Source organism: Nymphalis io, chromosome 12 (assembly GCF_905147045.1).
Source record: "Nymphalis io chromosome 12, ilAglIoxx1.1, whole genome shotgun sequence".
Lineage (NCBI taxonomy): Eukaryota > Metazoa > Arthropoda > Insecta > Lepidoptera > Nymphalidae > Nymphalis > Nymphalis io.
In genome coordinates, this window is record NC_065899.1 from 12,913,055 (window position 1) to 12,936,500 (window position 23,446).

At 40.2% G+C, this 23,446-nt stretch overlaps 1 protein-coding gene across 3 annotated transcripts in view; it reads right to left on the minus strand.

The window, feature by feature from the left end:
- The window catches only part of LOC126772151 (proto-oncogene tyrosine-protein kinase ROS), a 38,627-nt gene that overhangs the window by 1,437 nt on the left and 13,744 nt on the right, over positions 1-23,446 (minus strand). For 2 of the 3 annotated variants that reach the window (XM_050492332.1, XM_050492334.1), the window contains exons 3-36: positions 18,128-18,187; positions 17,964-18,054; positions 17,640-17,860; positions 17,114-17,362; positions 16,680-16,827; positions 16,436-16,555; positions 15,749-16,085; positions 15,302-15,511; positions 14,822-15,223; positions 14,510-14,743; positions 14,000-14,201; positions 10,279-10,468; positions 10,078-10,196; positions 9,802-9,997; positions 9,510-9,676; positions 9,040-9,227; positions 8,179-8,383; positions 7,670-7,939; positions 7,183-7,388; positions 6,262-7,097; positions 5,983-6,123; positions 5,510-5,744; positions 5,219-5,415; positions 4,801-4,936; positions 4,523-4,656; positions 3,824-4,030; positions 3,069-3,208; positions 2,825-2,989; positions 2,288-2,482; positions 1,940-2,159; positions 1,763-1,860; positions 1,400-1,509; positions 1,018-1,181; positions 513-563 (exon numbers count right to left, since the gene is read on the minus strand). In XM_050492332.1, the coding sequence (XP_050348289.1) occupies positions 513-563; positions 1,018-1,181; positions 1,400-1,509; positions 1,763-1,860; positions 1,940-2,159; positions 2,288-2,482; positions 2,825-2,989; positions 3,069-3,208; positions 3,824-4,030; positions 4,523-4,656; positions 4,801-4,936; positions 5,219-5,415; positions 5,510-5,744; positions 5,983-6,123; positions 6,262-7,097; positions 7,183-7,388; positions 7,670-7,939; positions 8,179-8,383; positions 9,040-9,227; positions 9,510-9,676; positions 9,802-9,997; positions 10,078-10,196; positions 10,279-10,468; positions 14,000-14,201; positions 14,510-14,743; positions 14,822-15,223; positions 15,302-15,511; positions 15,749-16,085; positions 16,436-16,555; positions 16,680-16,827; positions 17,114-17,362; positions 17,640-17,860; positions 17,964-18,054; positions 18,128-18,187 (6,844 nt within the window). The remainder of the gene's footprint in view (positions 1-512; positions 564-1,017; positions 1,182-1,399; positions 1,510-1,762; positions 1,861-1,939; positions 2,160-2,287; positions 2,483-2,824; positions 2,990-3,068; positions 3,209-3,823; positions 4,031-4,522; positions 4,657-4,800; positions 4,937-5,218; positions 5,416-5,509; positions 5,745-5,982; positions 6,124-6,261; positions 7,098-7,182; positions 7,389-7,669; positions 7,940-8,178; positions 8,384-9,039; positions 9,228-9,509; positions 9,677-9,801; positions 9,998-10,077; positions 10,197-10,278; positions 10,469-13,999; positions 14,202-14,509; positions 14,744-14,821; positions 15,224-15,301; positions 15,512-15,748; positions 16,086-16,435; positions 16,556-16,679; positions 16,828-17,113; positions 17,363-17,639; positions 17,861-17,963; positions 18,055-18,127; positions 18,188-23,446) is intronic. The other variant, XM_050492333.1, reaches the window with a different exon arrangement.

Sequence of the window (23,446 nt, forward strand, 5' to 3'; positions counted from 1 at the left end):
AGGGGCCATGACACCTGCGGGTGTTTTCGAGCGAAATTCTAAATAGGTAAATGAAAAGGCAATTATTTGCGTAAACAGTTAGTTTATTACTGAAATAAAATTATTTTCAGTAATAGTAGACGTGTACCTACATTATGGAAGGTTATTTCAAAATCAGTCATCATGCCTATACACACAAATGAAACCTTTAGGCTTTATCAAATCTAGTGATTTCTTTTGTGGTGATAAAAACTTGATACGTTACCATGAAAAAGTAACGTTGTTGCCATATATAACAATAGCACCATGTATATAGAGACCATATATATATATATATATATATATATATATATATATAGGGTGCGTGACGAGGCGTGCGCCTACATAAATTTTAAGAGCACCACTTGGCACTGTAATTTATGTTTTTTTTTTTCTAAATAAGACAATGTCTCAGAACACAAAAGTTCAATCAAATGTTTCTTACAACTAAAGTATTCGTACAAATGTAATGCAATGAAGGTTATATTACTGACCTAGAGCATTGCCGTTTTCGTCCAGCAGGTAGGTGCGGTTGTCGACGGCATCTGAACATGCGTGCATGCAACATACTAGTTAGTAAGGCTCGTTTCATAATGGATTGTTTAGTTACATTTTTAGGCACATTGCGCTTTTTGAGCATGCTCGACTATTTGATAAAATAGCATGCTTATTATTGGAATAAAAATATAATTTATTTATGTTTAAATTGACTAGATCAATTAAATGTTGCTATTTCAGATCACAAATTCTCTAAGAAAAACCGATAAGAAAGTCGGTAGATATGATTTTAGATTTAATTAATTACATGTAGATAAAAAACGGTATTTTTTACCGATTATATAAAGGCTTGGACAATTTAATAAAAATATCAAGAATTCATGCTTGCAAGACGCGGACTCACAATTTTAGTTACTTACCTTTTCTTACAAGTTAAGTTTATGTTCAATTCAAGAAATAGTTTTTTTTATTCATATAAATTAAATGAATATATTGACTTACCATCTCCGAGAAGCGTGAGGTAGTGCGGGGCGGGCTCCGCGGTGGCCGTGAGGGTGATGTTGGGGGACGTCTTGTCCCGCAGCGCCGTTACCACTTCGAGGCAGTGGCGGAATGACGGCCGCGCTTCGGCGGAGTAACTCCAGCATTTTTGTAACAACTCGTAGCTGCAAATATTTTTAGTATAATTATTTATAACACCAATTCTTATAGACACTATAATTCAAGACGATTTGGAAAAGCTATATATATACATTATAAGATTGTAATGTTTTAAGGCGACGGTACCTAGGAAATTAAGAAAACACTGTCATGCTATAACCAAATTAGCCTATATTGTTGCGTATTAACTATATCCAAGTGCAAATTTCCTAAGAGTACTCACAATGCGGAGGGACAGTTTGGCGGGCGGTCGGGCGTCCCCCCGGCGCGGACCAGTGCCAGCACCTGGCGGTTGGTGCGCGCGGGGTAGGGCTGCTGGCCCAGCGAAAGCACCTTCAGCATACAAACATAAGTCAAAATCTTTCAATTTAGAAGTACACTGACCCGTTCACCAATTATTCTATCGAAATACTTTGTATACTACAAAGTATTTCACATTGGTCCTATGTGTATTTACAGCTCAATTAAAGCCTACAAAATTGTGATTTTGTAGGCTTTCTTTATTAAATTCGAAAGTATTTTTGAAGCCTAATTTTTTTCGATGTTGGATACAAATGAAATCTTTTTCAAGAATGAGAATTTATACCTCCCAGCAGAGGACGCCCCACGCCCACACGTCGGATTGACAAGAGAACACGCCGTCCACGAGACACTCCACCGCCATCCAGCGGACCGGCAGCAGACCTGCAACGACACAAGCGAATCAGAGCCTGGCCTGAGAGGTAACGAATACACGGGAGGTTTAGACAGTGGTGTGACGCACCTTCGCCCTCCTTGCGGTAGTAGTCGTTCTTGTAGATGTCGCGGGCGAGGCCGAAGTCTCCGATCTTGACGACGCGCGCGGGCCCTCGCGTGCTCACGAGGCAGTTCCGGCAAGCCAGGTCGCGGTGCACGAAGTGCATCTCCTCCAGGTAGCGGCAGCCCTTCGTCACGTCCACGCACATGTTCAGCAGGTCCAGCAGCGTCAGCGACGACGCCGTATACTGCAACCGCGCACGTTTTCAGAGAAGTCAAGGTACCACGATGATGATTAAGAGTATATGATCAAATGCTTATCATTTATCACGTCTTATCGAAATGCTAAACGATTATAAAAAGACGATCGACGTACCAGTGAAGTTCTTTTCGATCGAAGATAGCTGAGAAGGTCGCCTCCTTCCATTAGCTCCATGATAATGTAGTTGGGGTCGTTATCGAGACAGACGCCCAGCAGTCGCAGGATGTGCTCGTGTTTGAAATTGGACATCAGCGCCGCCTCTTTCAGGAATTCAGTCTTTTCTTGTTCTGTTGCGCCTTTACGGAGTGTCTGAATAACCACATTTTGTTATAATGATGTTTTTACTTCATTGATTCCGTTATGAAAAACAAGTCGAGCAAAATGAAAAGTGGTAGGTCGACGCAAATATTAGTCTTATCTGACTCATTTAGGGTAATAAGTGGACAGAAACATTTATTTCTCAATTGCGTATATTTGTGAAAATTATGCAAATTGAATGTGTCCTCAATACATTATTGCGCTCGTAATATTAATTTAAATACGCGGACATGCTACGATTAGTATCGCCATTAAACAAAAATCATAGAACCTGCTTGACTACGCTGTAGTTGACTACGATACATTTAAAGATGATCTCCAATATTAACTTACTTTAACAGCAACTTTAGTGTCGGTGTTGCTGTTGTTTATCTGTCGCGCGACACCCTCGAACACCTCACCGAAGGCGCCCGAGCCTAGGAATTTGGTGAGAGTGATCTGTTCCCGCCTTATGTGTGGTAAGCTGGCTAGTTCCGCGTCCGATGGACAGTGGACACCCTGAAGTACAATATAGATTAACTTTAGAATTACTTAATAAACGGAATTTGTCCATTATCGTCATAATCATAATAAATACCTGGTTGTATAAAATATTTGTGGAATGTCTGATCGGAAGTTGTCGTAGAGTTGCCAGCTCCACATCGGGCCCCCTTCTCACAATATTAGTAGTTAGTTGACTTTCTATTGCAGCTTTCTTCTTGGTTCTATTATTATATGCTGTTAAAAAAAATACACTTGGTAATTTGTAATAATGTAAAGAAACGAAAGATTAGATGATACCTAATTGTCTTGTTCAATAATCCGTACAATATTAAACGCGTAGTTTAATGGTATTAATAAATATTTCATATCAAGTAGACGATACGACATATCCGGCACAGCTGATTTGAATAAAAGGAAATGAAGCTAAACAAATAAGTCATGTGCTAGACATTGGTACCTAGCGGGTGATGAAATTAAAACAAAGTAGTACATGCAGTACTAGTGTCACTATTTCCTTATTCAGTCCCAGATGAATGCTTAGGCCGACAAGTACCGGCCTAGGGCCCCGGCTCGAAATAATATAATTTCAAAGTGAACCTCAAATGTCCAAGTGCCTAGGGTATTCGTCGTCATGGATTCCTTCGAGGAGGACATACTCGGAGGACATAACTATAAGCCGGTGGAGGGTGATATTCCATGGGCTAACAAATAACTGTTATTTGTAAATCAGGACTTCCACTATTGACATCAGATTGTCATCCCGACTGACCTTCAGACTGCTGACCAACAAAAATTCACAAATTTATAAAAGAAAAGCTTGCAAAATATTGAGATAGCGAAGTGTCTCACCGCACGTAGCGGCGGCGCCGGCGGCCAGCGCGAGCGCGGCCAGCGCGGCGCCCGCCACGGCCAGCGCGGCCGGCAGCGGGCGCGCCGCGTGCGCCGCCTGCAGCTCGCCCGCCGCCGACAGCGCGCCCCACCCGTAGCCGTTGCGCGCCTGCACGCGCGCCCAGTAGCCCGCCGACAGCGCGCCCGCACCCACCACCCAGTACGACTCTGTGGGGGGCCAGGGCGTACGAGCACAGGGTTAGGTCCCGTCGGAATATGATAATGAGCTAACACAGTTCCTCTGGGTTTGCACATACTTTTATTTTTGTACAATAAAATATCGCGAGGTCATAGTGATAAAAAATATAATTAATGTTATTAAATTTGAATAAAAATCAAAAAAATTAAAATGAATAGTGTTATTTCAAGTTGTTAATTTGACGTTATAGTTAGGCGGACGGGCTAATGGGCCACATGATGTTAAATGGTCCTCGACGTCCATAGGCATTGGCGATGTAAGAAATATTAACCATTTCTTATTTCACCAATGCGCCGCCAATCTTGGAAACGAAAATGTTATGTCCCTTGTGCCTGTAGTTACACTGGCACTGGTAGAATATCTGATGAGTGGTTCCTACCCAGACGGGTTCGCACAAAGCCATTCCACGTAGTAAGATTTTTGTACACAAGTAAATAAAAAAAATTGAGATGGTTTCGTACCGGTTCCGTTGTGGAGCAGTTCGAGTCCCTCGCGTACGATGCGCTGCTTCATCTCGTCGTCGACGTCGTCGGGGACGTTGGCCGGCAGCAGGTCGCTTATGTTCTGTGTCACGTTGTCGTCGACGTAATTTATCCTGCAATAATATATCGACTTTTTCAATTGTTGAAATTGAAATATTTACACAAGAGGCTTATCTTAACTAAGATAATGTAATGTTATTTTAGAAAAGTCTTTGCAAAATACAAATTTGTGTAGGTATAGGCACACAGTACGTTACCTGCCGATCGGCCGGCCCCACACGCGGTAGGCGACCACGGGCGAGCCGTGCGCGTCGGGCTCGGCCCACCACGCGCGCAGCACGCGCTCGCCCACCGCCTCCACGCGCGGCGCGCCCGGCGGGCCCGGCACGTCGCCTGGCGAGCACACTCATTATAGCATTTGAAGGATAAACTCTGCCGGTCAAGCCGGTTATAATTCACAAACTGCTAATTTAAATTAGGAGTTTAGCACCTTGGCCCAGCTAATAAAGCCAAGATAACATTCGTTGGTTTCTATCAATCATACCAGTAGGTTTTACCTGAATATTAGTGTGTCCACCAGACACCGTTATTCTCTAGTCTACTATTTCGCTGTAAGAATATCATTCCAAATTCGAAATGAGAACATGCCGTCGTCGGAAGTCGTCATTTTCTTACCGATAGTTTCGTAAGTGAACCGGTCGTCGGGCGGCCAGTGGTACGGCGAAGAGTTCGGCACGTACTGCAGGCGCAGGCGGAAGCGGTAGCGGGTGCGGGGCCGCAGATCCTTCGCCGACCACTCCGCGTTCCCGCTCAGCTCACACGACTTCCACTCGTCGCCGGAACTCGATGCCTCCGTATATTGCACGGCGTATCTGGAGCGAAACTCTCGTTTTAATGAGTGCGGGTGCGACGACGCGACGACGCGACGACGAGTACGGCGTCGGTCGGCTCGGGAGCGGGACTCACTCGTGGATGCGGTAGGCGGTGGGCGGCGGCCACACGACGACGAGGCTGTAGGCGCGCGCGGCGTGCAGCGCGAGCGGCGCGGGGGAGGGGAAGGTGCGCAGGCGCAGCGGCGCGCTGTCCGCCGCCACGGCCGAGTGCGGCGAGCGCGCGCGCACCCACACCGTGTAGCGCGTGGCGGGCGACAGGCGCGACATGTCGGCGCTGCGGCCCGCCGGCACCTCGAACGTGTTGTGCTCTGCGACACGGGCCTCGTGAGAGTAACCAGCGACAACGGAGACGACATACGAGTATATACACGTTGTATGTTGTCGACGTAATACACGTCCGATAACACATACGTAATAATAAATATGGCACATACAACATTTTGTAATTTTGAATATTTGAATAATATCATTCCGGGCTATTGTGGTTGTGAAATCATTTTTTTTATTGTTGCAAATACAAGTTGGATATTGTAAGAGGTGTATTACCTATTAATTTATGTGAGAGAGACGCTGAATCGTCTGTCCTCCAGTGTAACTCGTACAGCAGTCCGGGACTTGGGGTCCATTCTATTCGAGCTAGCACTGGACTTAACACTACTCCTGTGACTCCGATTGGAGCAGTCGGAGCTGAAATATAAGAAATATAGTTAATTAACTACGAAAAAATGTACCAGTCAAAGTAAAATTCCAGTCAAAATTATTATTATATTTTACATTAAATATATAACGTACATTAAATATATGTATACTTAATTAAGTAAATACCTTTGGCTGCGGTCTGTAAGATAATTGGCGTACCAACGATTGGCTTTACTTCATAAAGCTTAGCGTAATAGTTGGTGGCTTCGAGCAGTACAGAGTAATTCGTAAACGGCTTTAAGTCAGTGAGGACAACTTTATTACTGGTAGTTGTGACGTAGGGACACGACTCCCGGTCACAGACGGACGTGTCGTTGTTCAGGTGTAATCGATAAAATATAGTAAATTCCGTAGATGTCATGTCATACAGTATTTTTTGGCATTTACTCGGTTTGTTTACAGGCGGCATTTTAAGGGTTATGCTGTTTGCAGAAACCGACGCTGTGTTTGGATGCAGTTTCTGTAGGCTTGGAAATAAACATAATTGAGGAGGGTACGGCTGGCTGGCTGGGTCTAGCGCCATTATTTTGTAGCCAAACGTGGTCTTGACTTGTTCAACTTTATTTTTCTTCAATTTGCTTGTATAGTAAATATTCTTCTCGGTTGAATTGTACCAGTAAATATACTTGCTGTCTACAGTTATTGACATTGGTGTAAATCCATATTTTTTTTTCTCTGTAGCATCAATGACTACTCTACAAGAGCAACCGTGTAGATCGGACACGATAATACGATGAGTCCAAGGATCCACCCAATACAATTCCAAGTTACTACTTGTCAAGTCAATTACGAAGCTATTTGCAATTTGTGGATTGTCAGGACAATTGCACTGTTGAAAATCGGATGAAGATACCTCTTCGTCTGTGTTATTAAAAAATGTTCTGATATTATTGCCGTCTGTTTTTGAAGTCATTAGAACTCCGAAGCCAGGGTGACTGTTTTCTTCGTACCAGTATAAGGATCTGCAATAGGTACATATGTTGTGGGAGTTAAACTAAGGGTATTAGATATAACAAAGCTGAAGGATATTTAAAAGCTGTAACTTACCCTAACAAAGGAGCAATCTGCAAACTGTATATCGGTTGTTTCCTAGTCAACACTCGCGTCACGTGTGGTCGGGAGTTAGCAATGCCTAAGTTAGCTCGATACATCACATAGGACTCCGTAGATGCTAACTCTCGTTGGGTCCAGTAGACCGAGCGACTGATCCAATCCACACATATACTACCCGCAGTGCCGTTGATTGACGTTAGCTAAAATAAATTAAGGCAAATTAAACAAATACATCATTTATTTTCTACAAAAATATAGAAATACCTATTTATATATAGAAAGGCGTTTTAGCAATGCTGGTTTTTAGAGCATTAATTAGAATCCTATTTTCCTATCTAATTAAGCATTAATAACTGTTGTGTTAAAGCGGTAACATAATAGCCCAAGGGGTAAGGATTGAACATTCAAGTTTCACATCTCTAGACACTTATACAGTTGAGCGATTGAGAGTTAAATTTACTTAAAATAGTAAAACACGAACCTTAAAATTTCCGCTTCCATCGATCCATGATGAGAACATTTCTTCTAAATTGTTAACCCAGTAAGCAACGTTTTCTTCGATAGCGACATCGAAGTCTATCGGCACTCCAGTACTCTTTGGTATTATTTCGCTTTCTCCTGAGTCCAAATCAACAACTTTAATCGACTCTTGGGATGATATCATTACTCTCGGAATGGGATTAATGTCATCAGATGAAGCCGAGACAATTTCGGAGTATTGCCCGAACCCAGCATCAGTAAACGCTCGAACCTATAAATGAAAGTTTTTATCAAGGGCACAATGATTTATCTTAAACGCTTTAGTATGAAAATATAGGTTACTATGGAAGGAACTTATTACATACTGTGTAATTTGGATGCTTGGGTGATAATATGAACTGAGAAGGGCGTCAAGTTAAATATGATAGTATTAGTATTCAATCAATTTATAATAAACCTATTATTATATTTCTCAATTAAACATGTTATAATAACTTTATAAAATCTTACCTGGAAATAGTAGGTGGAAGCAGGTGCTAAGTCCCGCAGCATGAGCTGCGTGTGCAGCGGCGACAGGCGCGCGTCGGCACAGGCGGATGGCTTGGCGGGTGCTGCACGCGCGCCTACTGCCCAGCACTGGGCCTCGTAACCGCGCACCACGCCATTGCTCCTGCTCGGAGACTGCCAACGGAAAGTAGCAGTCAACGGGCCGCCGCTGTGGAATGTTTGTGCAACTTATTTAATTATTTTACGCAGTCACATAAATGCTACGAGAAATTTTAATCTTTTAACCATATTTTGGTAACAGTGGCCAATCCCACTTAGAGAGATGGCCTAGTGGTAAGAACGCGTGAATCTTAACCGATGATCGTGGGTTCAAACCCGGGCAAGCACCACTGAATTTTCATGTGCTTAATTTGTGATTATAATTCATCTCGTGCTTGACGGTGAAGGAAAACATCGTGAGGAAACCTGCATGTGTCTAATTTCACTGAAATTCTGCCACATGTGTATTCCACCAACCCGCATTGGAGCAGCGTGGTGGAATAAGCTCCAAACCTTCTCCTCAAAAAGAGGTGCGGAGGCCTTTAGCCCAGCAGTGGGACGTTCACAGGCTGTTACGGTACGGTACGGCCAATCCCAGGTATATAGTAAGTAAATAAGGCAGGCAGGGATAGTAAGCGCAGGAAGTGTTATGGTGTGGTCAAATTCAGTGAGATATTAGGATTAATAGCTTTATGTACTTTCCGAAGCACAGGAGTGTAATAAAAAAATTTATAACTAACTATGGGTCCCATCCGAGTGGAATCTGGGTCCTCGAGATTTGCAGTATAATATGATTGTAGTAGATCTCAGAACAATGGCTCGTACCTGTGCGCGGCGTGCACGTAGACGCGCGGCGCGCGCGGCGCGGCGGGGGCCGCCTGCGGCGTGCGCAGCGCCGCGCGCGCCGCCGCGCCGCCGCCCCACTGCGTGTGCGCGCGCACCGTCACGTCCATGCTGCTGTACGGCGACACCGCCCGCGACGACAGCTCCACCCACGCCACGTCCACTGTCCTCTGCGAACGAGTAGTCATTTTGCATTAGTAGAATTATTATTCCATGTCGTGGAAGTGGAAAAAAGAGGCTGATAGAGAAAACATTCGTACTACGATTTAAGGAGTTTGTTCGGACTTAAGAATCTCGTATGTAAACACTTATGAGAAACAATTTTCATGTATTTTTATTTCAAAATTTCTCAAGAGCTTATGTACAAAAAATATATCATATAAATTGTGTATAGTTTTTATACAATAACAAAAATTAATGGGATAGAGCCAGTAGAGTGTGTTTTTGCTCACCTCAATTTTGTACTGTCCATGAAAGTGTAAGCTGACGTCGTAGTACACTCTGCTATTGTTGACGTTGACACGCACCGCCGGGGCCCACGTCACGTTGAACTTGTCCCATTCGCCCTCCACCTTGATTGAAGTCGCGTTTATTGTCTCCGGAATAGCGACGAGCGACTCTAAAATACATTTAAATAAGCCAAAATCAACTAAAGCTTGACTCTTTGAACCGAAATATCCTATGATGTTAAGTCAATATGAAGTTTCTAAATTTTTCTTCATATATAATAACGTTTAAACTTACCACTGTCTTTATGTAGCGTGGGGTCCCTTACAGCGATTACATGGACGCGTGGGATGAGCTCGGCTGTGTATTTTCCCGCTAAATCGGACACGACTGCCCTGGACGCGTCCTGTACCCACACCAGTCTCCCACTAAAATAGCATAGTGGTCCGAGGGTCGCCGTTCCTGACAAACGTGTTACTAATGATCCAGAGACCTGAAATTTTACCCCATTATATTATAAAATTACGTAAACACACAAATTAAATCACAATTATGTTTATTATAATATCAAACCTCATTCGTTCCAAGTGATATTTGGTCTGCTGTCTGTGCTCGATGCAATTCCGACCCATCATAACTTCTGACTAACCAATACAACCATTTGTTTTCTAAGTCTACCGTTAATCCCATAACTGTAAACAATAGAAAAAAATATATTTTTCAAAAACTAAAATAATATTGGAATGACCTTGTTAGTATGTGTTCTGTACGCACCTTGTTTCCCACTAAACAATTGTGCTGGATAATAAATAATTTTGTTTTCTCCATTTAAACGTGCAGCCTCCACGGCGTGGCCTGTGTTCCAGTATATGTAGGCTCCCAATGAGTCAATGGTGAGTTCTTTTGCAACAGTTACTATAGGAACGGGTTCCCTGTTACCACCATCAAAGTTCCCTCGCGTTATCTAAAAATCGGCAAATTATCTAATTTAGGAAATAACTAGCACCAAGTAGGCGTGTGAAGTCTGGCAAGATTTAACACTAAGACGTATAGTGTCTTAATTATAAGCAATATTGTAACCAGTATCGCCTCAAAAGATATTCAATGATATCAATCATCAATCAATCAATCAACAGCCAATCGTTGTCCACTGCTGAACATAGGCCTCTCCCAAGGTGCGCCAAAGCTCCCTGTCCTCCGCCTTCCGCATCCAGTTGGTGCCCGCCACCTTCTTAAGGTCGTCGGTCCACCTGGCTGGAGGGCGCCCTACGCTGCGCTTGCCGATTCGCGGTCTCCACTCTAGGACTCGTCTGCTCCAACGGCCATCGGTCCTACGACATACGTGACCAGCCCACTGCCACTTCAGCCTGCTAATTTTGCAAGCTATGTCGGTGACTCCGGTTCTTTTCCGGATAATCTCATTTCTGATCTTATCCTTCAAAGATACTCCGAGCATAGCTCGCTCCATAGCACGCTGAGCGACTTTGAATTTGTGGACTAGTCCCGCAGTTAGTGTCCACGTTTCGGCACCGTATGTCATGGCAGGTAAGACGCATTGGTTGAAGACTTTCGTCTTCAAACATTGCGGTATAGACGACTTGAGGACTTGACGAAGGTTGCCAAATGCTGCCCATCCCAAGCGAATTCTTCGATCGGCTTCCTTCTCGAAGTTGTTCCTACCGACTTGTATTATCTGTCCTAGGTAGGTATATTCACTAACAACTTCGAGAGGTTTCCCCTCGACGTATATCGGTCCCGGCACGACATGCCTATTGAACATGACCTTGGTCTTGTCCAAGTTCATACCGAGACCGACACACCGGGAAGACTCGCTTAGGCTACGCAGCATTTCGGTGAGTTGTTCCAGCGACTCTGCTATGATGACGATATCGTCGGCAAATCGAAGGTGTGAGATGTACTCGCCGTTTACATTGACTCCATACCTAGTCCAATCCAGCGTTTTGAAAACGTCTTCCAACGCGTTGGTGAACCGTTTCGGGGATATTACATCACCCCCTGTCTCACCCCTCTGCGCAGTTGGATCGCCTTCGTCTTACAGTCCTGGATGTGGACAGTCATTGTAGCGGCGTTGTACAGACATCTCAGTACCTCGATATATCTCCAATCGATATGACATCTCTGCAATGAGTCGAGCACTGCCCAGGTTTCGATGGAGTCGAAGGCTTTCTCGTAGTCCACAAATGCCATACACAGCGGCTGATTGTACTCTTCGGTCTTCTGCACAATCTGCCGAACAGTATGGATGTGGTCCACGGTGCTGTAGCCTGATCGAAAGCCGGCTTGCTCTGGGGGCTGGAACTCGTCAAGTCGTCTGGCGAGACGGTTCGTGACGACTCTTGAGAACAGCTTATACACGTGACTCAGGAGGGAGATTGGTCTGTAGTTTTTCAAGAGGGTTTTATCACCTTTCTTGAAAAACAGTACCACCTCACTCCCGCTCCACGTTTCCGGGGTCTTGCCATGTTGGATGACGGAATTAAAGAGGCTTGCTAGCTCTTTCAGGACCGGAGTCCCGCCTGCCTTAAGCAACTCTGTTGTGATTCCGTCATCTCCCGGAGCTTTGTTGTTTTTAAGCTGTTCTAGAGCCGCCCTAATCTCTCCTTGGTCAACGACCGGGAGCTCCTCGGAGTAATGGCGCAAAAGAGGGGCGCGCTGGTCATCAATACTGATTCCCACGGGTTTATCCGATCTTGAAGAGAACAACTGCCCATAAAACCTCTCTACTTCTCCGATAATCTCAGGCCTAGAGGTAACGACCCCACCATTTTCAGTTTTAAGTTTTGTCAGACGCGGCCTTCCAAACTTGCGAGCGAACACTTTCGATCCCCGATTTTGCTCAATCGCAGCCTTGATGGCACGGGTATTGGAGCGTCGGAGATCGCGTCGCGTCAGCGTTTTTATTGTTCGGTTTAAGGCCTTATCTGACAAAAACGATGGTAGTTCTCGTCGTTTTCTCATGAGCTCGAGTGTCTCAGCAGAGAGTTTTGGTGCGTTGTCTCTTCTCTGTGGCGGAAAACACTTGCGGGATGTGTTTTGCAGTATTTTGACCAGCGTGTCGGTTCTCTCATCAATGCTGCTTATGGTTTCCAACGCGGTGAATTGATTTTGAAGTTCCATTTGGAACTTTTCGGAGCCTTGAGCAGCTTGGAGCATGGTAGGTCGGAGAGTAGACCTCATCATTCTCGATCTTTCGGCTTTTAAGTTGATATTTAGAGTGCCTCGAACCAAGCGGTGATCACTTCCGGTATTAAACTTGTTGATCACTGAAACATCTCTAAATATGTGCCTTTTATTCGAAATGATAAAGTCTATCTCGTTCCTTGTCACGTTATCGGGGCTTCGCCAGGTCCACCTCCTCTGAGGCTTTTTTTGAAAGAAAGAATTCATCAAAAAAAGCCCCTGCGCCTCGAGAAAGTTTACCAGCATTTGCCCCCTGTGATTTCTGCAGCCCAAGCCGTAAGGTCCGACTTTCGATTCACCGCTATCTTGTACTCCCACTTTAGCATTAAAGTCTCCCATAACAACATTGTAGTGGGCCCTCGAGGTGTCGTTGAGGGCCTTTGCGATGTCCTCGTACATCGCTTCGACCACATCATCAGAGTATGTCGAAGTTGGCGCATATACCTGTACAACCTTCAGGGAGTACCTGTCGGAAAGTTTTAGGACAAGGTACGCTACCCGGTTCGACACACTACTGATTTCCACAATGCTGCTAATGAGATCCTTTTTGACTAGAAAACCGACACCACCCTGGGAGAGGTTATCACCTTCGCGGAAGTAGAGTAAGTTACCGGACTCTAGAGTTATCGTGTCCTCCCCCTGTCTTCGGACTTCAGATAACCCCAGTATATGCCAGTTTATATGACTTAACTCTACTTCTAATTCGGCGAGGTGATGGTCCAGCCTCATCGAGCGTCCATTATACGTTGCCATTTTCAGTCGTTTTATACGGTAGCCTGCCGTGAACCGGTGATTCTTAGCACCCCCTGCCCTGCCGATACCGCGACCGCTACCTTGGTCGGGCCTAGCGGGCTTGCCGGTAACTGGGGGCCTTTTTTTGGGCGCATCTGCCATTAAGGGAGGGGTTTACCCATACTCGCCGCGCTGGGCAGGCGTGTTGGCGAGCGCAGTAGGGGGTAAGATGTTTATGGGAGGGGGGACGCTGCTGCCCATCCCCCCTTTTCCCCGTCCCTCAGTCGCCTCTTACGACACCCACGGGATGAGATTGGGGGAGTACTATTCTAAGCCGGTACTCCACGGCAATGATATATAACATATAAATAAATATGATGTGGGTATTGTCGACAAATTATGTCAATTATTAGTCACGTGATAAATTGAATACATATATAATTTTCATGCATTTTACACATTTCTATAAACGAAATCGACAATCGTTATATGTTATCCCGCACTTAAACTATAAACTGACATCTTTATATACACCTCAAAATGAAGTTACAATTTTACCTACCAATTGTTGCTTAGGATTTGACCAATAAATCTTTTTCCCGACAAAATCCACTGCTAAGCTTCCGACATTGTCCATATTGGGCATTATTCCCTTTTCATGGGTCGTGGTATTGTACCACATTACCGTCGATGCATTTGTTACTAGGTAAAGCTTATCTCTGTACCATGAAATGTCGGTGATGTACAAGTTCTTCAGATGGGACCTGTTGGAAAGTTTGGAAAACAAAATTTAATCATATTTTAAATTTTCGAAATAAAATTAAAATGATCTGACAAATTTGTCTAAATGTACGTTTTAATTAAAAACTTAACAATGTGTTCTACCAATGGAAATAGGCGGACGTACTGAATCCAGAGTAAAATAAATCATCAAAATTATATTTTTTGTGGTTCATAAATCAAAAAGTTACAGTGAAATAAACATAAAATATTTGTAATTATATATCTATAGACGAATTGAGATTTCCCCTTTTTTAATGCCGCTTAAAGTTTAATATATTTAACTGTTTACCTGTGTATAAGAGTCTGTAATTTGTCTCCAGTCAAATCAGTTTGCAAAAGTCCGTCGGGTCCTGACCACAATAAAGTACTTTGCAATGTGGTAGGAGAGAATGTCAATGTTTTCCCAACAAACTCTGATGACCACGGCCCTGATCCAGACTCCGTTACAGCTGCAACTCGAATAACATACTCGGTATCCTGGATCAAGTTTTCGACGCTGTACATTGATTCATTAATGTTTTCGCTGAAATTTGGTAAAGATACATGAAAAAAAGAAAGTTTAAGAAAATAAATTTATTTTATATTACTGTATGTAACTAACATTTTAATAATTTCACCAGATAGCGGTTCTGTCAACTGTAAATGAAATGTCCATTGCTGCCAGGCCCCTGTTCCTTGATGACCTAGAAGATGAGGAGGCGACCACGAAACTTTTGCTCTGTTTATTCCCATTACGCTTTGAACACCTAAAGGAGGATTAACAGGAACAGGAATTGGCTGACAGCTTCTTAGCGCGACTAGGACTTGTCTGGTTGCCACAGTTTTAGTGTTATATGCTAGAGGATATTCATTGTGAAAATAACTGTCACTTTGATCGTGATATTCTTCTGTAAGCATTTCTTGGCCATTAGTCCAATAAAAAAGACCATTAGCATATGCGATCGAACGTGCCGAGAAAAACATGGGCGTTTGGGTATTGCTTCTAAAATCGGTAACTTCGCGCCTAGAATAAAAAAAAGCTGTGTTATCAAACATTTATTCGTAATTTATGTTTTTTTTATGTGAATATTTTGTGTTGTACCCATCAAGAGACACCGCGAGAACTGTATTTCTTCTTAGATGCGCAACGAGAAGTCTAAAATCTGCATGATCCACTGTAAAGGCTCCGAGGTGAGCGTCTCTTACAATGAGCTCAGGTGGAGCGTCGTGCCGAACTCCATTTGAAATATTTGCTAAATCCAATCTATATAGACCACCGCGTTCAACACCACGAAGTGCCCAAAATAAATACCTAAAGTAAAAAATAAAAAATAATAATATTAATATTTCATAAAACGTTACATTTACAATCCTTTGTCTATTTTTATCTATATAAGTATGTATTTACAAAACAAAATTCTATATATGTAGTATATCAGTTGTTTGGTTTCTATAGTACAAGCTCTGCTTAGTTTGGGATCAGATGGCCGTACGTGAATAATGTACCAGGATATTATTTATTTATTTATGAATTATTTAATAAACTTACCCGTTGTAGGCATCTACTTCAAAATGTATCGGACGGGAGTTAAACCCGGACAAAGCGACAATTTGATTTTTTCCGTCAAAGTCACATCGCAATATTTCCCAACTCGAATATAGGCTGGTGTTCGACAAATTAGAACTTTCCCTGCTGTAGTATACCTCACCAAGCACATATAAATGTCGATTTAACCAATCCACGGACAAATCCAAAGGTTTATATAAGATGTTCTTAGGTGTAAGTATAGGCTCGGAAATACTCTTTTTAACTAAAGAACTTCGATACACAAATCCGTCCGATACAGACACGAATAATGTATCGCTTGATAGATCGAGACCAACACCTGTAACACAATATAAAGAATGAAATTATTATTTATATTATCACGATAATATTGTTTATTTAATAGAAAGAATGGCAATGATTGTATAAGTATTAGAAAACAGACTTTAATTTTAATTCATTCTTCCCGGGGATTTTTTAGATTTGCTGATTGAAAAACTGTAAATATTATAATGAGAATATAAAAAGATATTATTGTTATTACAAGATTAAGTATAATTGGTCATGAAATCTTCATTCCAAACCAGCGGTAGCTTTAGAATAGAATCTTTTACACCTAATCACTGTTTAAAGTGCTTGTTTTAAGCACCTCCAAAAAAAGTATATTTTGATTTTATTTTCAACAAATACCTGTTATTTTATGTTCGGTGCTGTAAAGCTCAACGGGATCGGAGAGCATGTCATTCGCCGGCGCTGCAAGGATATTATGTTCGCCACCCAGAATTAAAATTGGTTGCTGACTAGGAATAGCTGAAATCAATAAATAGGTATCACTAATGAAGGTGTGACACGCTCAACCCCCCCCCCCCCCCCCTTTTTATGCATTTCCAAAAAAAAGGCAGTACAAGTAGTACTCACTGGACTTTGTACTTACATGTAGGTAGAGATGGAGTTTTTATCCTTGCGTACGCCCTTGGTCCTTCTCCGACGGCATTTCGCATTGCAACTGACACTTCATACTCTCTTGCTGGAGCTAAATTTTGAAACATGTAGAATAGAGTATTGTTCGAAGCAGGCATATCCTATAAAAAAATATATTAAAATAATTTATACTGAGCAAATGAGAGGGCATTTGCTCTTAGAAGGTTTAGACCTTATTTCATAGCTTTACTCCAATACGAGTTGGACAAATTTCATCCGATATATGCAGGTTTCCTCACGATGTTTTCCTTCAATGCCGGGGATGAGATGAATAACAAACACAAATCAACTCAACACACAAACAAACTCAGGCTTGAATTCGCAATCATCGATTCGAGCTTAGCTTAGCGCAGCTTAAATAATATAATTAATTCAAGTTATACGTACCTCTAAAGCATCATTAGTATTGGGCTGTGCGTCTGCAAGTCTTAACACATACGATATGAGTGGTCCGTTCGGGAATGGTCCGGGTTCCCAGGAAATAGCAACTCGACTAGGATCTGGCGCTGCAGCCCTAAGTGCGCTGGGAGCAGAGCTTGGCTTGCCACACTCTAAAGTCGATATTACTACGGATGGAGTTGAATACACTGGTTCCCCCGCGCCGCTGTGGCCCGATAAAAATATGGCTACGCGAAACTAAAAAAAACGCATCACTCATAATGATCTCGTAAAATATTCTTATATTTATGGCGTACATAGGGCATGTATTATAAGCATTGCCAACTTTCAAACTAGGGTTTAGGAATATCTTGAGTTTTGTTAGAAAAAATCCAATGATTACCATAATTTATTAATTTGACTTTGATTGATTATGGTCTAAGGTTTGAACCCAGGACTTTGGATTCTATAGTCTTATAAGCTAGCCACTACACCATCGCGGCAGTCAGACACATATAACATGTTCAATACTTACTCGATATTTAGTGTACGGTCGCAAGTTCTCTACATGAATTATCGATTTGTCGGAATGGCTTGAATTGGAATAGTACTGCCAAGTGCCCGGTAATTCCTCGTAGCGCCATTGAACAAGATAACTCAAATTTCCCAGATTAGGCGCATCCCATACTAACGACAAAGACGTGGCTGTGAGGCTGTCCGCTACCAGAGCCGGGGCTGGTGGAGTGCCTAATAAATCTGTTGAGAATAATATTTTTAATAAATTTATTTAGGTATTTTGTTAAAATTATAATTGTAAAGAAATTAAAAATCAATATTATTGCTTAAAACATAAATGTACCTCGGATCTTTTGAAAATAGGTGTTCAGTGCTTCATTGCAACCCATCACACAGTACAATTCGCGAGAAAAAACTGTTTCTGACGTGACATTCTGAAATTGAACATAGTGTCTATAATAAGGTTGTATACAATTATAATTAAAGCTTAACATTACTTTTACTTACACAAACAATTTGGCAGGAGTTTTCAAGTCCATCTAACCAAAGACTGCAACCAAGTCTGCACTGCGAAATTAAATTACAATCATTAATAAAATGATATGAAAACAACATTACTTTTAAATTAAATACATTGCATATATCTCTGTATTTATCAATTTAATATTATTGACGATTTTAATTGTTATCATTAAACAAAACAAGATGTATTCATATACTTGGAGAAGATACAGTTTAAATATTGAAGCATGTACTGTTTATTAAATCTAAGTATATACATATATGTACAACTGTAATAGAGATCCATAATCCTTACTAATATTATAAAAGCGAAACTGAGTTTCTTTGTTCTGCTCTCACGTCTTGACTACTCAACTGAACCGTGGAATTATGCATTTACGTCGTCAGGGGTACAGAAAAAGACAGGGGGTACCCAGCACGAACTCACATGCGAGGAAAGCCGCGGATGGAAGCTAGTAAGCCGCGTGTGTAAAATAACATAAGTACAAATTATAACAAACTTTTCAACTGACTTGCGTCAATTACCTTTTGTAATATTAACATTGTATATATTTCCTGCTATATATGTATTATTATGAAACTTCGCTGGCTTATTTTATATGTTTTTGTTATCAATATGTTATATTGTAAAAAAATAAATTGAATAGTCTTTCCGTCAAAACTTTGTGAGTTCGATTCACTTTTTATTATATTTTGACATCGGGTCTAATTAGAGCAATCTGTAAAGTGTATGTAAACATATTTATATGTATCGTGTGTGTTTACAGATCTCTTGTAGATATTAAGTCGGTACTGTTTCGCGTATGTTTACGTTAGCGAGTTGCACATGTTCATTTCAACTTAAAACGCTTACCGAGTTCGTAACTCAAGAGCTTTCAAAAACCCTATCAGTTACATTTTTTCACTATACTACGTTATTCAGCGTATATTTTTACAAATTATCGTTACTCTCCATTTATAGAACTCATACTAATTTTCTACGGAAGTTTGTATAGCTTGTGTGTGTTCAGTATTGACAGTCCGGGCGTTTTCAGACGAACCTAGATAAAACTATAACATTTATCAATATGTCTATTATATTTTCTTATTTTTGGTGTATTATTATTTATTTTTTCAATTTCTTTGTTATCAAGGTTGGTCGCGTTGGCGATGTAAAGAATGGTAAATATTTCTAAAATCGCCAATGTCTATGGGTTGTGGTGACTTACCATTGTGGCTCATTTGCCAACCCTACCATTATATGTCCTAATCACTTGGAAATATCAGTTCTTATTTATTATTATTATAGGACAACGTAAAAACGTAACTTTAAGCTTTCTAAATTAAAACTATCTTGTATCTCGGAAACGGCTCTAACGTTTTGCCTCAAATTTTGTATTTAGATAAGGTTTTGCTTTTTAAGTTTATCCATGTAGGTCTTTCTCTAAAGAAACTTTACGCAATTTTTTACAAAAAGAAAAAAAATATTGGACTCGAACGAAGCTAAGTCCCGGTAAAATATATGTATAATTATGTATAGACATGTAAACAATTCACACAGTAACCTGGTTTGTAACGGATTTTTACGGTCGAGTTGCGACCTTTACGGGTGGTGACTTGTAAGACGCAGGTGCTTCTGCATTTCCTCGCTTCGCCTCACAACCCGCTATGGAACTGACTATTTTAATCACTGTAATATAGGATATATTAAACAAGAGGGGCTGGTTCATTTTTCGTCCACAGGATTTGAATTGCAATTCAAACGAGAAATGCTGCTAGCATTCTTGCCACAATTCCACGCAATCATCATGACTTGTGTGATAGCTTTTTATAATTTAGATTTTTTATATCCTTTTTTAAGTTCTCAATTTAAACATTTTTGTGTATATAAATTTTATTATATTGTTGATTTAGAAAAATGGGGACGTTCATAAATTTATTAAATAAAAACATTCTTAAAACTTGTTGCTTGTGACAGAAATGAAACGTGTTTGTGTTAGAAACGTTACACTCAAAAGATAGGTTACTAGAAAAGTTGATTTTAAATAGTCGTAATCATCGGAAAAGCAAAGAGGTTTCACATAAAAATATTTTTTATTATGTTTTGTTTTAAATTATATCAAATACCTGACTTGAGATGAGATGTTTATAATATAAAGCATACCAATTGTATAAATGCACAAAAGTGAAAATACTAACTTTAAAAGTGACAGTAACTCGTATTATTAAGTCAATCTGTATCTGTATAACATTAAGTATGGATCAAATACTTAGGAGGGAGGGAGAGGAGGTCTTACCCCAGCAGTGGGACATTCACAGGCTGTTACTATGTTACATATATTTTTTTAAGCACCCGTAAATTAAAAAAAACAAACATTAAACGTTGCGTGGCACGGCTAACGTAACAAAATTATTGTATTGTTTTGTAGTAGGTATTTACGGTACAGTAACAGCATGTGAATGCTGTTACTGTACCGTAACACTGCTGGGCTAAGGCCTCCTCTCCCTTTTTGAGGAGAAAGTTTTGGAGCTTATTCCACCACGCTGCTCCAAAGCAGGTTGGTGGAATATATATGTGGTAGAGTTTCAGTGAAATTAGTAACATGCAGGTTTCCTCACGATGTTTTCCTTCACTGTCAAGCACGAGATGAATTATAATCACAAATTAAGCAAATGAAATTTCAGTGGTGCTTGCCCGGGTTTGAACCCATGATCATCGTTTAAGATTCACGCGCTCTTACCACTGGACCATCTCGGCTTCCTATAATATATGAAGTACTTATAAAAATATAATATTATTTATATAAAAAGGTTAATATTATTTATATAAAAAGACTGACACAACAAAAATAAAGATTTTTGTTGTGTCAGTCAACAACAGTGATAAATTGATCCAAATAAGATAACATAGTAAGTTATATGTACAAACTAACAATGCTGCCTTTGTTTTACCAGAAATTGTAAAATGAAATAATATGTAACTTATAAAACTACAAAAACCAGAAATCTTATGTCAGGTTTTCATTATTTGTTATAGTTTTTGCAGCGTTTGTTTCGAAATCTCTTAAAGCGACAATATAATATCCGAATACGAATATGCCATTTCCAAAAAAATACATCATATTAATAAGGTCCTCAAGATCGATTTCGGCTACGGCGGCCAATCTCAAGAGAACTTAGCTAACTGCGCAGGACATATTATAGTGCACACTACACACACAGTTTATACGTTTAAAACACAAACGTATAAAAGTTATCTTTATAATTTTAGTATTATTACAATAACAATGTCGGAACTGTAGACTACGTAGTGTCTGATCATTAATGAATGCAGTTATGCAATGTCTAATGATTCCGGGAGCGTTTCATTTGAACTAGAGTTGAGCTGAATACGTTACTCGGTATTTGGTAGTTTTTACTCCACTTGCGGTTTATATTAGTAGAGTTTTTTACTCTGTCTATCAATATGTAACGTTTCTATATCGAATAAAGAATTATGAATAAAATTCATATTATAAGAGTTTTTTAACAAATAATTATCAATTGAATTGAATTAGTTATTACATCTGAAACTGGTAACTATTTCCATATCGCGTTTTTATGTACATACATAGAGTATGTCCTGGTTTAAAGGAGTTAGTCGAGTAAATCGACTAGCTAGTAATAATGAGATGGTATTTAGTAACTATCTAACTGTACAAAGACCTACCAGCGAAATAAGGCAATATATATTTAAGCAGAAAGATACATTCGGTTTGGACGTTCATGTGTTCATCTGTGTATTACGGTGTAGTTCACTGTACATAATATAGAGGCGTAAGCCAGTGCGCGGAATAATTAACGAGCGAGGATGAGTGTGCGCGATCAGTGCGGTTTGTTTCGGGTTTATAATTACGGGTCGTGGCCTCGTCGCACTCCCATCAGGGAACTGGGGCACTGGAATCAGCGCTAATATGTGCACGCAATTTGCAATGTGGATCATACGAAAAGTGTAATAAAATATAATATAGATTATAAAAAGCGTTGATCGGTGATTTCAATGCTGAATAAATTGTATTTAATTACCAGAAAAAAGTAATTCATAATGAAGTAAAAGCTTACTTAAATATAGGTAATAAAAGTATATTTTTATTTGATACAAGATAATATATTCACAGATTTTTTTTTTAAATGTAGTTATTTTTTAAATTATAACTTAATTGAATTTACGTTGTTGAAGTAACATGTCTGTACATTAATGTCATAGTTTAATAGATAAAGACAGATCATTTAAATGTTGCTCTTGACGTGACTGACGTTAATAGGACTTTTCCGCCATGGGTAACGCCTTGTCACAACACCCCGCCCGACTCCACCCTCGGACCACGCGACCACTAGCCACTCGTGTATTTAATTTAACCAAAATTGACACGAATTTATATTCATATAAATTAAAAGTTAAGTTAACAAATAAGGCTAACAATAACGTATTCAGCGTAATTTTTTTTTATTAAGATATCGACGATAAATATGTAAATTTTTCTCCCAAAAAAATACCAATAGCTTCGGTATTTTTTATTAATGTACAATTAGACAAATTAAGGCGTATACATAAATGTATATTATTAAAGTTATCATTACACATAAAAAAGTAATTTATAACTACATTAATTTAAAAAAATAGTTTTGGAGCACTTAAAGTCCAAGTAGCTAAGTAAATTAGTGTCTAATTAGCCAACATCCTGTCTCGTGCCCTAATAATAACAAAACAATAGTTGCTCCCTTTGGAATCATTAAAATTGTCGTTCCACTTAATTGCCGGAGCGATTTCGGAAACGCTCTCGGAAGTCCAATTGGGAGCGCAGGCGCACGCCGGATACAGGGTGCCGTGAAAACACGATGATACTTTATATATTTATTATCGCTTGAAACTTATCTCTTGTACGTAATAAAATATCTTCAACAAAAAAAGGAAACAAATAATATATCGTCTTAAAATAGAAAACTACGTTTTTCCTTAGTCTTATAATAAGCGTTATTTTCTTATTAAATATTTAAGTCTATATTTATACCAGAATAAAAAATATTATATTTTTTTAGATAAATATAACTGATTGTTATATAATCTGATAGTAAGTATTGACCCGCTGACTCTGGAAATTTTAAAAACAAATTATACACCTACTATATGGGTTTGATTAAACACGTTTGCGATTTTATTACTTTAATTGATAATAACAATATTGATTTGTCAACTGGCGCCAATTGATATGTTTGTGTTCTAACTCTTTACGTTACTAACCTTAGATAAACTTTAAGACATAATAACCTATATAATGTATCATT